We start from the raw sequence: 16,592 nt of genomic DNA, 5'->3' as shown, positions 1-16,592 counted from the left end.
AAATTCTGAATTTTCAAGTTTCCGAAAAAAAATATTTATGTAATGAAAACAAAAACAAATTTTTCGGCAGTGCACATGTCTACTCTTCAGCTGCTAATCAACAGGCTTTTTTTCCCAATAGGTCCATTCAACAGAATTTGATCAATAAATCGATTTCTGTTGAGTGACAGTGGCCACACATCGAAATTCAGCCAGCCACAATTCGATCCACCTTTATAGGAAGACTCCAAGCAGAAAAAAATCAATACATAAGTCACAATAAAAGCTGAATTTCAGGAATTCAGCTCCTTTGTAAAAAGTGAAGGCAGACTAGTTAAAGGGTCACTAAATGAAAAAAAAAATTGCCTAAAATTAATGTCTGCAAGGTAGACAGACAGAATAGTGTAATGATTCTGTTAAAAAACGAGTAAATACCTATTAAATTCCTTCTTTTATATCACCTCCGGCATTCTAGTTTCTGTTCTCTCATTCACTTCCTGGTTTGCATCGCTCGTTCATGTAAGAACTACATTGCGGCACGCCCAGTAATTCTCCTTGAAGTCACTAACACGGTAGAGAGCGTCCTGCCACACAGATGTAGTTCCCAGGAGGGGGCGAGCACATTACTGACCACCGCAGTAAAGCCTCCCTTCACGGTGGTGAGTAACAATCAGACAAGCAGGAAGTGAACAGAACAGAGAAGAAATAGAGCAACTTCTGAGCAAAAACGAACAATGAGGAAGTAAAAGGAGGAATGTCTGCAGATAAAGGATGCTTATTATGAAAAAAAAATATTTCCTTTACAACCCCTTTAAGTCCAAGCAAGTCCATGACATCTTCTGGGCTTATCTCTATTATTTACATCTGACAAGTTTATTGGACTCCCAGATGACATGGAAACCAATGTTGATGCTTCAGGTCTAAGCATCTTCAATATTAGAGTCGGTACAGCTGCTATGCCAACGCACCTTCTAATTACAAAGGAAGAATAAGCAATTATACTCACAAACGTGAATACAATAAGGCACATCACATATACCAGGAGAGATATGATATCAACCAAAACCGCTATACATGCCCCAGGTCGGTTTAGATGACATGCAAAAAGCATAACATAGATACTGACGCATTTCAAGCGTGTCCCCTCTTCCTCAGAGCTAAATGTCATTCAAAAAGCAAAATGCACATGCTGTTGCGTTTCGAGGGTGTCCCCTCAAAATCATCACAGTAGGGAGCTCTTTCTTTGATTCAGACCTCCTCACATGATCTTTCTCTCCTCTGGTGCAGTAGCTCTGAGCTCAGTGTTTAACAACTCGCCCTTGTGATGGGGGAAGTGAACAGTGACCGCAACGTCTTGGGAGTTTTTCTGTCAGGCTTCGGGAGGATAGTAAATGGCCCACACCTTTGTACAGTATAGCAAGTGCGTTATCCAGCTTTGGTCATAGCTGCACAGTTTTCTTTAATCTAAGTACGTTCCTTATCTGCAGAGGCAGATTTTTGGTAAAGGTGAACTAACCCATTAAAGCCATTGTATCCATCATAGTCACACAGACACACACACACACACACACACACACACACACTAAAGTAGTTTGGTCAGAGACCAATTCATGAAAAAATGTCTTTCTGTTGTGGATGGAACAAAAACAACATCCATACAAACACATGGAAAACATACAGACAGACAATGGGAATTGAACCCAGAAAACCTGCTCTACAAGCAAGAATGCCATTTAAAGGGGTTGTAAAGGAAAAATGTTTTCCCTAAATACCTTTCTTTACCTTAGTGCATTCCTCGTTCACTTACCTCATCCTTCCATTTTGCTTTTAAATGTCCTTATTTCTTCTGAGAAATCCTCACTTCCTGTTCTGTTGTCTGTAACTCCACACAGTAATGCAAGACACTGGGCCATATTCTCATAGAAGTTACGATGGAGTATCTCAGGATACTCCATCGTAACTCCCTTTTTTGGCCCGTGTATCTATGCGACTGATTCTTAGAATCATTTTCGCATAGATACACTTAAGATCCGCCATCTGTAAGTCACTTACACTGGCGGATCTTAAAGTAATGACGCCGGCCGCCGCTAGATGGCATTTACGTGAAGGACTCATTTGCGTATGCAAATGATCCTTCTACGCCGATTCCCGAACGAGTTCGCGTTGCGTAACCGTCGCTAACGTCGTTTGCGTAAGCGGAAATTTAGTCCTGCTATATGAGGAGTAAATTTCCGCAAGTCCCACGTAGGCCATGTTACGGATGACGTCGGGTCCGCGTCGTGTTTTTTCGTCGGGTACGTCGTTTCCGTAAGTCGTTCTTGAATACGACTTTACGTCAATGACGCACACGTCGGCGTCATTGACGTTTTCCGCCGAGAACTGGAGCATGCGCACTGGGCTTTTTGAAGCCCGGCGCATGCGCAGTTCATTAGAATTGGAGGCGCGCTTAATTTGAATACAAGCCGCCCCCTTGGAGATCCGCCAGGCTACGCCGGGGCATTTACACTCCGCCGTCCCAACTTATAGAGAAAGTGTTTGGGGAATACAACACTTGCTTCTGTAAGTTGGGACAGCGGAGTGTAAGTGCCTTAAGCGCAGCCCGCGGATTTTTAGAGAGAATATGGGCCTTTGTCCCTGGTGTGGAGAAAGCCTCTTGAGGGGGGAGGGGGCGAGCTGGCAAGTCAGGACACTCTCTACTTTGCAGATAGAGAAAGGAGCTGTGTGTTCGTGGGCGTCCTGACACTACTGCTCGCCCCCTCCCCCCTTAAGAGGCTTTCTCCACACCAGGGATGGTGTGTAGTTACAGACAGAAGAACAGGAAGTGAGGATTTCTCAGAAGAAATAAGGACATTTAAAAGCAAAATGGAAGGATGAGGTAAGTGAAGGAGGACTACATTAAGGTAAAGGAAGCTATTTAGGGAAACATTTTTTTCCCTTTACAACCCCTTTAAGCACAATGGTATTTGAACTGTTTGTACAGGAATACAAGAAGCGGAGAGTTCATGAAGACAACCTCAACAAACATCACTAAATATGAGTTTAGGTATTCCTGATATCAAAGTATTTTTATGTGTATATATGCCATGTAACCCATTTACAACCAAGGACATCTAAAATTTGTAATGGAAATCATGGGATTAAAACAAGCTCCACAACTGTGAGCTTTTTTTAACTTCTTGGAGCCCGGGCCATTGACAAATGACGGCCACAAGGTGGCTCTACAGATCCGGGAGGCTGTCTTTTTACGGCCTCGACTCCTCCGGCCACTGGGGGGCACTCGAGCGCCGCCGGCGGCACGCGTGTGCCGGGCGCGTCACAGAGATGCCGATGCGCGTGCCTGGTGGGCGCAATGTCTGCCAAGTACCCATGATCGGCCGTTACAAAGCCAAGGACGTGGATCTCTGTGTGTAAACACAGAGATCCACGTCCTGTCAGGGAGAGGAGACCGATGCTGTGTCCCTTGTAAATAGGGACACCGAATGGTCACCTCCCCCAGTCAGTTCCCTCCCCCCACAGTAAGAATCACTCCCAGGGAACACATTTAACCCCTTCCTCGCCCCCTAGTGTTAACCCCTTCCCTGCCAGTCACATTTATACAGTAATCAGTGCATATTTATAGCACTGTTCGGTGTATAAATGTGAATGGTCCCAAAAATGTGTGAAAAGTGCCCGATGTGTCCGCCACAATATCGCAGTCCTGACAAAAATTGCAGATAAGCACCATTACTAGTAAAAAAAGTCATTAAAAAAAAAACTGAATTCTATCCCCTATTTTGTAGCCGCTATAACTTTTACACATCAATCACTATACGCTTATTGGGATAGTTTTTATCAAAAATATGTAGAAGAATACGTATCGGCCTAAACTGAGAAATAAAATATATATTTTTTTTTAAATTGGGATATTTATTATAGCTAAAAGTAAAAAATATTGTGTTTTTTTCCAAAAATGACGCTCTTTTTTTGTTTATAGCGCAAAAAATAAAAAACGCAGAGGTGGTCAAATACCGCCAAAAGAAAGCTCTATTTGTGGAAAAAAAGGACGTCAATTTTGTCAGGCAGCCACCTCGCACGACCGCGCAATTTTCATTCAAAACGTGACAGTGCCAAAAGCTGAAATTTCGCCTGGGCAGGAAGGGGGTATATGTGCCCAGTAAGCAAGTGGTTAAATGTCACAATCTTTTCTTTTTTACTCTTTAAATATTACCAGTTTTTTTCTTTCCAGTATGACTATACCTTTATGCACAAATTTAGCTCCATAAATACATGGTCTGATGAAATGGAGGACCTCAAGAGAACTGCTGACCCCAACCCTACTTAAAAACGTTTATGATAAGTTGCAAATTTTACAACACGATTTTTATAAGAAAATATTATTTATTTAAAAGACATATTCAAAGATGGATATCTAATCATACAGAACAGTTGAAAGTCCAGACTGATTTGTTCTCTACATGTTTCACCACGAGTAGTAGCTTCCTCAGGAGAATTTATTTATCAGGCAATGTAAACACTAGAAATGGAAAAAGATCTTTTAGAAGACATAACATAAGACATAATAATAATACAATACAAATATACGGACATACAAAATTATTATTTTCCTGGATTTGGCTGAGAACACACTGGCAAGGTATATCCAAATTCATAGGAGTTACCTGTATATTCAATAGTAGCTAATACAATATAATATAACATATTTTATTAGCTACTATTGTACATACACGTAACTCCTATGAATTTGAATATTAACTTGCCAGTGTGTTCTCAGCCAATCCGGGAAAATAATAATTTTGTATGTCCGCATATTTGTATTGTATTATTATTATGTCTTATGTTATGTTTTCTAAACAGATCTTTTTCCATTTCTAGTGTTTACAGTGCCTGGTAAATAAATTCTCATGAGGAAGCTACTACTTGTGGTGAAACATGTAGAGAACAAATCAGTCGGCACTTTCAACTGTAATATTTGATTCGATATCCATCTTTGAATATGTCTTTTACATTTTATAATAAATAATATTTTCTTATAAAAATCTTGTTGTAAAATTTGCACCTTTAAAATCCCATTAATTCTCCTCTTTTGCATAATGTTCTTATTAGGGGATGTGGTGCTGGTATAACTAGATGATAAGCAACAATTTTTCTCCTTTGTGATAAGTTGGTATGTCGATTGTGAGCCAGGTCTTCTGATCTAACCATGAGGCCCCCTACAGCCTACACCCCCCGTGTCTCCCCATAAGTGACCCACCCAATGCCTGGTGTCTTCTTATACACAGCAGAGGGTTTCTGCAAGAACAGAGGTTGGGAGATACCCTAGTTGCCTATGTGCATACATCCAGATTCCGGGCTACGTTGTCCTTTAAAAGAGAGAGTTCAAAAAGTAATTTCCAACCCCTATGTCCTACCAATACTGACTTGAAGCTGGTAGGGGGGTACTGGCTTTTTACTGGGCCCAGGCTCCATTGAGTCAACGGGTGACCCGGTACAGGAGTAGTGCCAGTATCTTCCTATCAGCAACCCTGCATCGAACATCAAAACCTGCTATGTATTCTTCTACATATTTTTAGTAAAAAAAAAAAAAAAAAAATCACAATAAGCGTACATTGATTGGTTTGCGTAAAAGTTATAGCGTCTACAAAATAGGTTATTGAATTATAGCATTTTTAATAACATTTTTTTTACTAGTAATGGATGCAATCTGTGATTTTTATTGTGACTGTGACACTGCGGCGGACAGATCAGACACTTTTGACACTATTTTGGGACCATTGACATTTATGCAGTGATCAGTGCTATAAAAATGCACCGATTACTGTGTAAAGGTCACTGGCAGGGAAGGGGTTAACACTAGGGGGCGATCAAGGGGTTAAATATGCTACCTAGGGAGGGATTCGAACTGTCGGGGAATGGGACTGACTAGGGGAGGAGACCGATCTGTGTTCCTATATACTAGGAACACACGATCTGTCTCCTCTCCCCTGACAGGACGTGGATCTGTGGGCTTACACACACAGATCCACGTTCCTGCTCTGTCACGAGCGATCGCGGGTGCCCGGCATCTTCCTACCTGGGCGGGCGTCATGGCGGGCATCATATGACATCCTCGGCTTTCCGGTGGCCGCCGCGTCCCAAAGGGGCCGATGCGTTTGAAGCGGGAAGCTGAGGACATCATATGATGCCAGGTAGGGAGATCCCATCTGCGAACGTTGTCGTATTATTGAAGTGGTTAAAAAAATATATATTTCATATACGGTTAAGGGTTGATTCATAAAGAATTTGCATAGCCATTCACCCAGTGGATGTGCATGTATGTTTGTTCTTTGTGAATAGGGCAATTTTATTTTTTACTGTAAATAGACTGGATTTTGCCACTAGATAGAGCTAAGTATAATAGGAATTTCCCATTATATTAAGCTCCATCTAGTGGCCAAGTGCATTATTTTCCTTTTAAAATCAATGATTTACATTCAAACAGTACATAATATAGCCTATTTACATATTTTTTCTTTTTGCCCCATTCACACAGAACAAACATAGATGCACTTTTCTTGGGCAAATGGCAATTCTAATCAAAGTTTGCACACACTAAATGGTTCTAACAACTAAAGAAAAGTACTTGTGAATGAATACTCTTGCATATGGTCTACTGAGGCAATTTATGGTAAGTAAATTCCAGTTGGCAGCAATAGAAGGTTGATTTGTAAGAGATGAAAAGATAAAGCATTATAATCATCTGAGTCACGGTTACTTTTACACTTGCTGCAGACAATGGATTAAAAATGGATTAAAAGTTTTAGAATAAACCTTGGATTTGCTCAGAGCTTAGTATAAACAAGCACTATGAATGCCATTCCAGCAGAAGGAAAAGTGTTATGAACTGCACAAGCGTTACTAAAGATCGGCATATTATTTCTCTTTGACTTCAAAATGCTTGTGAAAAATAAGGCCACAAAAAGAAGAATGGAAAACTTGTACTGAAAGAAAATATAGGGGCTGCCGCTGCTGTCTTTCTAGGGTGTCTTGGCTATTTAGCACTTCCTGCACCACCGACTAAAAAAAGTGCCTATCAAGAGTTCCGATTTTACTGGCTGCATGCTTGTTTGGAGTACGTGGCTTAGAAAGTATTGAATCCAAAGACAACCTGGCAACTAACATTTAAAACCTGGACCTCAAAAATGTAAGATTTGTTATGTTATAGGAAACGACTGAAAATTGAATTGTGGTAGTACCCTGTGGTACCCTTGTACCTCTTGCCTTCAGCTCTTTCTGAAAAATAGCAGGGTGCTTCCTGTGCCCAGGCACTTCTGTTCTGTAGCCTCATAGCTTTGTATCTGCAATGTGAGATCATCTAAGGCAGCGGTCTCCAACCAGTGGTTCGTGGACCACTGATGGTCCATGACACAATTTTGGTGGTCCCCAGGGGTTCTACCGCAAATCAACATTGTGGCAGATGTATAATGCCCAATGTTGTTTCCAGTGTTGTTCTCAATGCACGCTGAAGGGGGGGGGGGGGCAGAGAGATGGAGTATTATGTGTATAAGGCAGCAGTGTGATCAAGGGGGAGGGGGGCAGAGAGCCAGATCGTTGTCTGTATAAGACAGCAGTGTGTTTCAAGAGGAGGGGGCAGAGAGCCAGAGCATTGTGTGTATAAAGCAGCAGTGTGATCGGGGGGGGGGGGGCAGAGAGCCAGAGCATTGTATGTATAAGGCAGCAGTGTTATTCAGGGAGAGGGGGGCAGAGAGACAGAGAATTGTGTGTATAAAGCAGCAGTATGAACCAGGGGGAAGGCAGAGAACCAGAGCATTGTGTGTAAAATTCAGCAGTGTGATCCAGGGAGAGGGGGGCAGAGAGCCAGAGCATTGTGTGTATAAAGCAGCAGTGTGATCCAGGGGGAGGGGGGCAGAGAACTAGAGCATTTTGTGTAAAAGGCAGCAGTGTGATCCAGGGGGAGGGGGGCAGAGAACCAGAACTATGTGTGTATAAGGCATTTAAAATTCATATTAGTGGTCCATGAGGTCTGAAAGGTTGGCGACCACTGATCTAAGGCACTGCCGCCCCTAATTGCTAGTCTCAGGAGATACGGAATGAGATTTGGTGACGTTACTACTGTGCTGTTCACAGTTTTTCTTGCTGGAGATGAAGCAGCACTGCATGCACCTCCCTACTTCTATTTCATCCATTCTTTGGATTTGTGCTTTGTGAAGTTCTCCTGGTACTTTTTGAATATTCCTCCACCAGTCATTAGATCACCAGTCATCAGAGGGAATCTCTGACAACAGGAGGCGGGGCCCAAGCTTCTTTCCACGTGGCTGACTTATGCAGCTGGGTCCCACCTATAGATACAGGGTCTTGGGGCGCCACGACTGTATTCAGCCCAAACCCACTGTAACAGTCAGGGGTTAATGCCGTTTACGATATTCCATTCCACCAACCCATGACAGCTTATCGACACTCCACAATCCAGCAGACGAACACGGCCCATATGGATTCCCCAGAAACGAGACACACAGCTCTGTTCTCTGGTTCAAACAAATAGACAATCTTTATCGAGAAGGCAGGCCCTTATATACACCAAAAAAGATGCTGCAGTAATCAGATGGACAATGACACACTCCACCCACAACATCATACAATGGGTACTAACGAGCCCCCAATACACATCTTTTAGTCAGACTTTCTGGCACCGAGATAATCTACTTGAGCTAATTACTAATCATTTACCCAGACAAGGTGACTCCGAGATAAGCTCTTCTCACCTGCTATACAATACACATTTATCATCAATAGAAATTCACACAAAACAGTGTCAATTAGCATAACACAATGAAAGGTCTTTAGGAGGCCAGACTAAGGTTAATTTCCATCACAGTAGCAGACTTAATTACCACCTTAACAGTCTGTGTTCCCACATTGAATGAGTCACTCTTCCTATTGACCTGTTGGGTTGAGAATCAACAACCTGTAAATAGGTCTTGCAGACATTCTTGAATATAGTGTGGATTACAGACCCATGTTAACACAATTCAACATATGTCCCTTATTTCCTGGCTCAATCTGTATAAGAGCTTCTGGGTCCCACGGCCCTCCCGTTACACCAGTGGTTCCCTCGGGGGTCAAATGACGATTTGCCAGGGGTCACCGAATCATGGGCTGTTCCTGAAGCCCGCTCCACTCTCCCAGCCATTTTGTGACCGCCCACTCAGTTCACAGCATGGCTGAGGGGCAGAGACTAGAGGTCATCTGACTGGTGAGGAACGTGAAGTGGGAGGGGCTGGAGGAGACAGTATCTCCTGATTTGGGCATAGGTGTCACTGCTGCGAGAAACCACAAAGTTGGAGACACATTGAGTAACACTACCTGTGATTTATAGTTGCCATTAAAAGGCCCCACTACAGTTCTCAGATCAGCAGATGACCTTGATCAAAAGCACCTAAGTTGGCTGATCAGAACTCCCCCCAGCATTGCCACTCATCTCAACCCCCCGCCAGCACTGCCACTCATCCCAACTTCCCGCCAGCATTGCCACTCATCCCATTCCCCCCCACCAAGGAGTAAGAGAGGGAATTAAAATAGAGACTACATGGAAGGGAGTGGAAAAGAGGGGGACATAGAAAGAAAGAGAAACAATAAGAGAAAGAACAAGAAAGATGGCTAGAGAGAGGGATGGGGGAAAAATAAATAAATTAGGATAGAGAGAGAAAAAAGGGAAAGAAAGGAGAACAAAGAGAAAGCGTGGTATATCCTAAAATGTACCATAAGGGGATTTAATACAGTACGAGTAAAGGGACTCAGGGAACGCTAAATGTCTGTGGGTTAGGGGCACAAATTAATTTTCTTGCCTTGGGTGCTTACAACCCACGCTACAAAAATAATTTTACCATTAGGGGTCCCCACAACTTGGGAAATTTTATCAAGGGGTCACGGCACTAGAGGGTTGAGAACCACTGCGTTACACCCACATATTCATGTGTATGGATGACAGTTCTAGACCTCTTCTCCTCATCCTCCTGGTTTATGCACACATATTCACCACTGGAGTACATATTCACCTCTGGAGTACTCTCACATTGGCCTATGCTTTTCTTATGGTCCAGATAGAAGCTCCAGAAACCCAACTGACCACCAGGGGACCATGGGGTGTGGGCCATCTAGGTACAGATGTGGGCGCCAGCAAGCAGGGGATTTATTTTCCTCTATCACCACCCACTCAAGAGTCGACCAGGCTTGCACCAGTAAATTACATCTTCTCCCCAGACATTGGCTGCACCCTGTGTACTCTCTTACATTACTATATTAGGCAGCGACTCTTTTCTACAGAAAAACTTCTTACTGATCACAACTCTCACAAAGCAGTCCATTCAAGTGATAATACAAAGTCCAAAATTATGGCATATACGGTAATTATCAGTTCAAAAATGGTTACTTGACCGACCTCAACCCGATAGAACCCCTTTGGGGTGAATAAGAGCGGAGACTGCGAGCCAGGCCTTCTCGTCCAAGATCAGTGCCTGACCTTACAAATGCGCTTCTGGAAGAATGGTCAAACATTCCCATAGACACACTCCTAAACCTTGTGGACAGCGTTCCCTAAAGAGTTGAAGCTGTTATAGCTGCAAATGGGTGGGGCAACTCAATATTAAACCCTACGGACTAATGCTGGGATGCCATTAACGTTCATGTGCGTGTAAAGGCAGGCGTCCTAATACTTTTGGCAATATAGTGTGTGTTACATTGAATACACACACACACACACACACACACACACACACATATATATATATATATATATATATATATATATATATATATATATATATATATATATATATATATATATATATATATATATATATATATATATATATATATATATATATATATATATTTACGTCTAACTATGTATGTTTTTCTATTTTTAATCAGTTTACTAGTCATCTATTTCAGTTTCAATAACTGCATTCACTACTACTTTACAAAAAGAGCTTCTTTCAAGATCAGACTTTTTAACAATAATTTTAAATTCTTTTTTAAGCCACCAGAATTTGACTTGTATGCAGTGGCGGCTGGCAATTTTTTTTTTGGGCGGGGGGGTGGCGGCAAACAATCCACATATAAATCGTGATGTTATCATCTATGCCATGTCCGGCCCCTTCTGGGAGGCACATAGGTCCCAGAAGACAGCAGGGACCATTCAGATCGCGCAGCGCGACCCGCGCATGCACAGTAGGGTGCTGTCTCCGCCATCTTCGGTAAGGGAATCACTTCCTGGTTCCCTTACCGAAGATGGCGGAAGGCAGCACCCGAGAGCCGAGGGACAGATCAGCTTCGGGTGCCGACATCGTGGGCGCCCTGGACAGGTAATTTTAAAAGTCCCCAGCTGCAGTATTTGTAGCTGTTGACTTTAAAAAAAAAATATTTGGATGGAACTCCGCTTTATATAAATAGGCCAATTACAATGGGTTTAGTCATTTATTGGTGTGAGGTGCCATAGACAGGGGATTTACTTACCGATAATAACCTCCACCTCCCTACTGTCTTCAGTGTCGCTGCCATTAGACACACGGCAGAAGTACATGCCTTTATCTTCCACTGAAACGTTGGGAATCTAAGGAGAGAAACAAATAATAAAAGACTATTTACCGTAGGAGTTAGAAAAAAGCCACTGTGCTTTGTCCCTACAGTTCATTTTACCAGTGTCCCTCTCCCTACAATCAGCATATACTCATGTAAGGGAAAGACTGGGAACCTGGGGGGGATAACATAACTAAAGGGCTAAAGAAACTGTACCAAACAGTGTGCCATGATGCCTAATTAATGATTACTACAACTCTACTACAATTGTAAAAAAAGAACTGGGTAGGGGGGACTCTTTTCTGTAGCGTCGTTTATAAACATGCATGGGCATCCAGTGTACCTGTTGAATGCCAGTGATCGAGCTCTCATTAGACAACCTAGATCCGAAAGGCAAAATGTACAGAGAGATTCAGAGTGGCTCTGTACCTTGTAATCGCAGTCACAGTGATTACAAATGTAAACACTGTCTATGTTTACAAACAATCAGCCCCCTGTTTCCTCTTACAATGGAGAAAGCGTATTCTGTTTCAAACGCAGCTTTGTGCATTGACATACCGCCTTAGACCTAGTCTGCCTGGACAGTATGGTCACCTGCTGACTTGGCATATCCACAGGCAGCTTAAAGTAAAAAAATATAGGATTTTATTTTTATTTTGGATAGAGCAAACACGGGTTATAACCCGTGTCAGATTTTTTCCGCCATCTGTGTCCCATTATGGGGATTTCCCTTTACTTCCTGTCCCATAACCAAACAGGAAGTGAGAGTAAATCCCTGGAAATTAAGGGAATTCCATGGGGACTTTCAGGTCAACAGAACTAGTGTCCCCATTGGAAGATTCCCCCTCTATTAGTTTTTTGAGGATAACCCAAAATTTGGTGTTTTCTTTTACTTTCAATGATAATGGTAAACAGGACAAATAGAGGGGATGAATGTCCCTAAGGCCTTGTACAGACGAGCAGACATGTCCGATGAAAACGGTCCGCGGACCATTTTCATCGGACATGTCTGCTGGCGGATTTTGGTCTGATGTGTGTACACACCATCAGACCAAAATCCCTGCGGACAGAATACGCGGTGACTTGGCGGCGACGATGACGCGGCGACGTGCGTGACCCTCGGAAGTTCAATGCTGCCACGCATGCGTTGAATCACTTCGACGCATGCGAAGGATTTCGGCCCAGCGGACATGTCCGATGATTCGTACAAACCATCGGACATGTCCGACGGACAGGCTTCCAGCGAACATGTTTATTAGCATGCTAAGAAACATTTGTCCGCTGGAAACCTGTCCGCTAGGCCAGGAATCCGGTCCGCTAGGCCGTACACACGGTCGGACATGTCCGTGGAAACTGGTCCACGGGCCAGTTTCAGCAAACATGTTCGGTCGTGTGTACGAGGCCAAATAGGGGCACGGGCAGCAGTAAAAACAGACAAGTGTTCTAATCCCTCTCCACCCTATATAAAACAAAAAACAAAAACAGTTTTGCCTTTAGTTATAACTTTAACTCTTTAACCACTTGCTTACTGAGCACTTACCCAGGCCAATTTTCAGCTTTTGGGGGGAATTTTTTTTTTCTTAATTTCTGTTTTTGCAAAAAAGTAATTTTTGTCCTTCACTGATGTGTGCTGATGAGGTTGCACTGATTAGGACCAATAGGCTGCACTGATGGACACTGCTAGGCGGCACTGATGGACACTGATGAGGCGGCTCTAATGGGCACTGATGAGGCGGCTCTAATGGGCACTGATGAGGCGGCTCTAATGGGCACTGATGAGGCGACACTGATGAGGCTGCACTGATATATACGGCACTGAAGGGCACTGGTAGGTGGCACTGATAGGCAGTGATAGACGGCACTGATGGGCACTAATGGGTAGCAATGATGGCACTGATGGGCAGCACTGATAGGCAGTATTGATGGCACTGATAGGGCTGCACTGATGATCAGTGCTCTAATTATCTATGTGCATGTCCCCTGTCAGGATTGCCGGTTGCCGTCTCTCCTCTCGCTGTGACCGCGTGAGGACAGGAAGGGCTCTTTCACACGGGCGGACGGTATGTCCGCTTTTTCATCCATCCGTGTACGGATGAAAAAGGGACATACATTAAATTGGGGGTGTCAGCGGATGAACATCCACTGACACCCGATTTCATCCGGGGCCACAATCCTCCGATTCTGCAGACGGAGAAAAACCCTATTTTTCCGTCTGCGGATCGGATCGGGTGAACACGGACAAACTGTCTGTGTTCATCTGATCCACCCCATAGGGGAGAGCGGAGATCTGACAGGGCGATCCCTGGACAGCCACCTTCTATCTGTCATCCGCCGGCTCAGCAAGCAGAGGTTCACGGGGCGGACCATCACGGATCCGTCCTGTGTGCAAGAGGCCGAATATCGTTAACCGGCAATTCTGTTTACACTGTGATCAGCTGCCATCGATCTGCCCAGGGAGGAGGGACCGCAAAGCATAAAGCTCTGGGTAAATCCGCCAAATCCTGAGCCTGCTGATCAGGTAGATCCTTCAGGACCTGCTTCGCCTGGTCCTTTAAGGCCTGGCAAACCCCAATGGCTGCTATGGCAGGTTGAACTACAGCCCCTACTGTGGTAAAAGATGCCTTTAGCAGAGTCTCTAACCGCTTAGGGCAGGTCAAGGTTTTATTCACACATGCAACCGCAGCGTCTACAACTGGGATCGACCACCTCTTGGTGAATTTTCCCTCCATTGGGTAGAGAACTGAAAATCTCATGGAGGAACAAACACCCTGTCAGGACGAACCCAGTACTGATAAATCAAGTCCTCAAGAAGAGGATGAACTGGGAAGAAAAACCCAGACTGAGGAGCCTTTAGGGAGCCCAAGGAGGACACAGCGTTCACTGCTGGTTCTGGGAGAGGCAACTTGAAAGCTGAGCGAACCATATCCGTCAAAGACTGGATCCAAAGCCTTTCAGCCTGGGATGCAGAGAAAGGTTCCTCAATGGTTGACTCCTCTGAGCCAGACCCCTCCTGTTCCTCATCAGGTTGATCCCCTGAACATTCCTCTTCTAAGGAAAAATTCATAGGGCCCAAAGACTGGCCCCGGGGAGAGGGGGATCTAGCCCGCTTCCTATCAGATAAGGAAGCCGCAATTAAGGCTGTAAGCCTTTGCTCGAGCCCCCCAAGAGTAGAAGCCAACACCTGTTCAGTAACAAAAACAGGGGGGGGGGACAGTTGGGCTAGCCACCGCACCCGGCCCCGATGGCTCACCTGTGGCAGTAATATCTGGCATCTCGGAAGAGAACTGTAGCATAGAGGGATTACCCAGGTCCTCTGAACCAGATGGGGAACCCCTAGGCTTTTTAGCAGCTTTTGCACCTTTTGCAGTCCCCGACCCCTTAGGCGCCATACTGTTCCAGGTACTAAGAGGTTAAAGTAGCCTAACAGGCCTGGTCCCCTACGGGTCTAGTTTAACAGCCTAATCTAGCTGAGAGCAAAAAAACAGCTGTATCCATCTAAGCCACTGTCCTGTCACTGCTGCCTGAGCTCAAAGACCTGAACCATCCAGCGATCTGCGTCCCAGCCGACTGCTGGGAAGCTCAGCTCCTTATGTGAACTACCGCGTCACCACGCTGGGGAGAAGACGCCGCCCGCCCCTTCCTCCCTCTCACGGCCACGCCTCCCGAACGTATAACACGAGAGCCGCGCACACGCGCGCGCACGCCACGCCCAGATGGAGACAGCAGAGGGAGGACAGCGTTCTGAACGAGGAGCAGCTGGAGCGGTTCCATGGCCAGACTGATCCCCTGCGTTAGATACACGGATAACAGGTACAAACAGCAGGGTGACAAAAACATAAAACACTGTTTATCAGTATACCACCCCGAACTGGTGACCCGGCCAGGGGAATAAATGTATGGGTAGATACAGAGACCATACTGTCTAAAAGACATAGTGGACACATATGCCTTATGCATAGAAGCAAATTTAACAGGCAAACACATACAACCCCACTAAAAGGAAGCATTACCTTTGAACCAAGTTCCATAAGCACCTCCTTAGCTTACCTTTCCACGCTGCAGGGTATTGCAAAAAAGCAAGAGGCCCGGCCTTCACCCCTTACCGTGGGTTTTTGTCAAAGACCTTCAGGGCACCACTCCCCTGGACCTATATAGCACCATGGCAGCAGAAAACATTTGGTCCTTAGAAGGCACAAAGCTCTGGAACCCAAGGTCCAGCCCTCCGAAGAGAGGCATTATAGGCAAAACCTCGTTCTTCACACCGAGGCCCGGGTACCGTCCACTTTGGCTATGAAGCACCTTGGACAGATCCGGCTCCTAGCCTCCCTAGGCCCAAGGACCCTTACAGCATGACTATTCAAACGTGACCAACACCTAAGACACTGGCGAAAAAACTGAGGTACTTCCTGTAGGGGAGGGGGTTATATAGGGAGGGAACTTCCTGTTTGAGAGTGCCAGTGTCCATCACCTGAAGGTAGATTATATAACCCACTTAGTAATTATTGAACCAGCTCTGTGTTCCGTGATGTACGATAGAGAAATTATATGTTTCCTTCAGAAAACAACTTAATCTGGGGCTTGGTCTGAGCTCCCTCAAAGTGCAGGTAGCAGCAATCTCTGCCACAACAAATAAGAGATGGGCGGAGGATCCTTTGGTAGTCACTTTCCTCAGAGGAGTATTGAAGATTCGTCCACCTGTCAGCCGATCATTTCCTAAGTGGGATCTGTCCCCAGTCCTTGAAGTTCTATCTGGCCATCCCTTTGCTCCAGTGGAACAAGTAGCAATATGGATCCTGACACTAAAGACGGCTTTCCCGCTAGCTATTACATCTGGCAGAAGGATCTCGGAACTTCACTCCTTAGGGATAGGCGACGACCACATCTCCTTCTTCCCCGAGAGGGTGGAACTTTGTCCCCTTCAAGGGTTCACACCTAAGGTCGCTACTCCAAGCCACCTGTTGGAACCCTGGGCACTACCAGTGTTTACAGACACAGGTTCAGAGTCTTGTTGTGAGCTGGACCTGGACGTATCTAGAGTG

At 44.7% G+C, this 16,592-nt stretch overlaps 1 protein-coding gene across 2 annotated transcripts in view; it reads right to left on the bottom strand.

The window, feature by feature from the left end:
- Window positions 1–16,592, bottom strand: part of MALT1 (MALT1 paracaspase) — a 175,933-nt gene that overhangs the window by 99,059 nt on the left and 60,282 nt on the right. For both annotated transcript variants that reach the window (XM_040337760.1, XM_040337753.1), the window contains exon 6: window positions 11,491–11,587. In XM_040337760.1, the coding sequence (XP_040193694.1) occupies window positions 11,491–11,587 (97 nt within the window). The remainder of the gene's footprint in view (window positions 1–11,490; window positions 11,588–16,592) is intronic.

The sequence above is a fragment of the Rana temporaria genome, chromosome 1 (genome assembly GCF_905171775.1).
Source record: "Rana temporaria chromosome 1, aRanTem1.1, whole genome shotgun sequence".
Classification (NCBI taxonomy): domain Eukaryota; kingdom Metazoa; phylum Chordata; class Amphibia; order Anura; family Ranidae; genus Rana; species Rana temporaria.
This window is presented reverse-complemented; position numbering and strand designations above follow the sequence as displayed.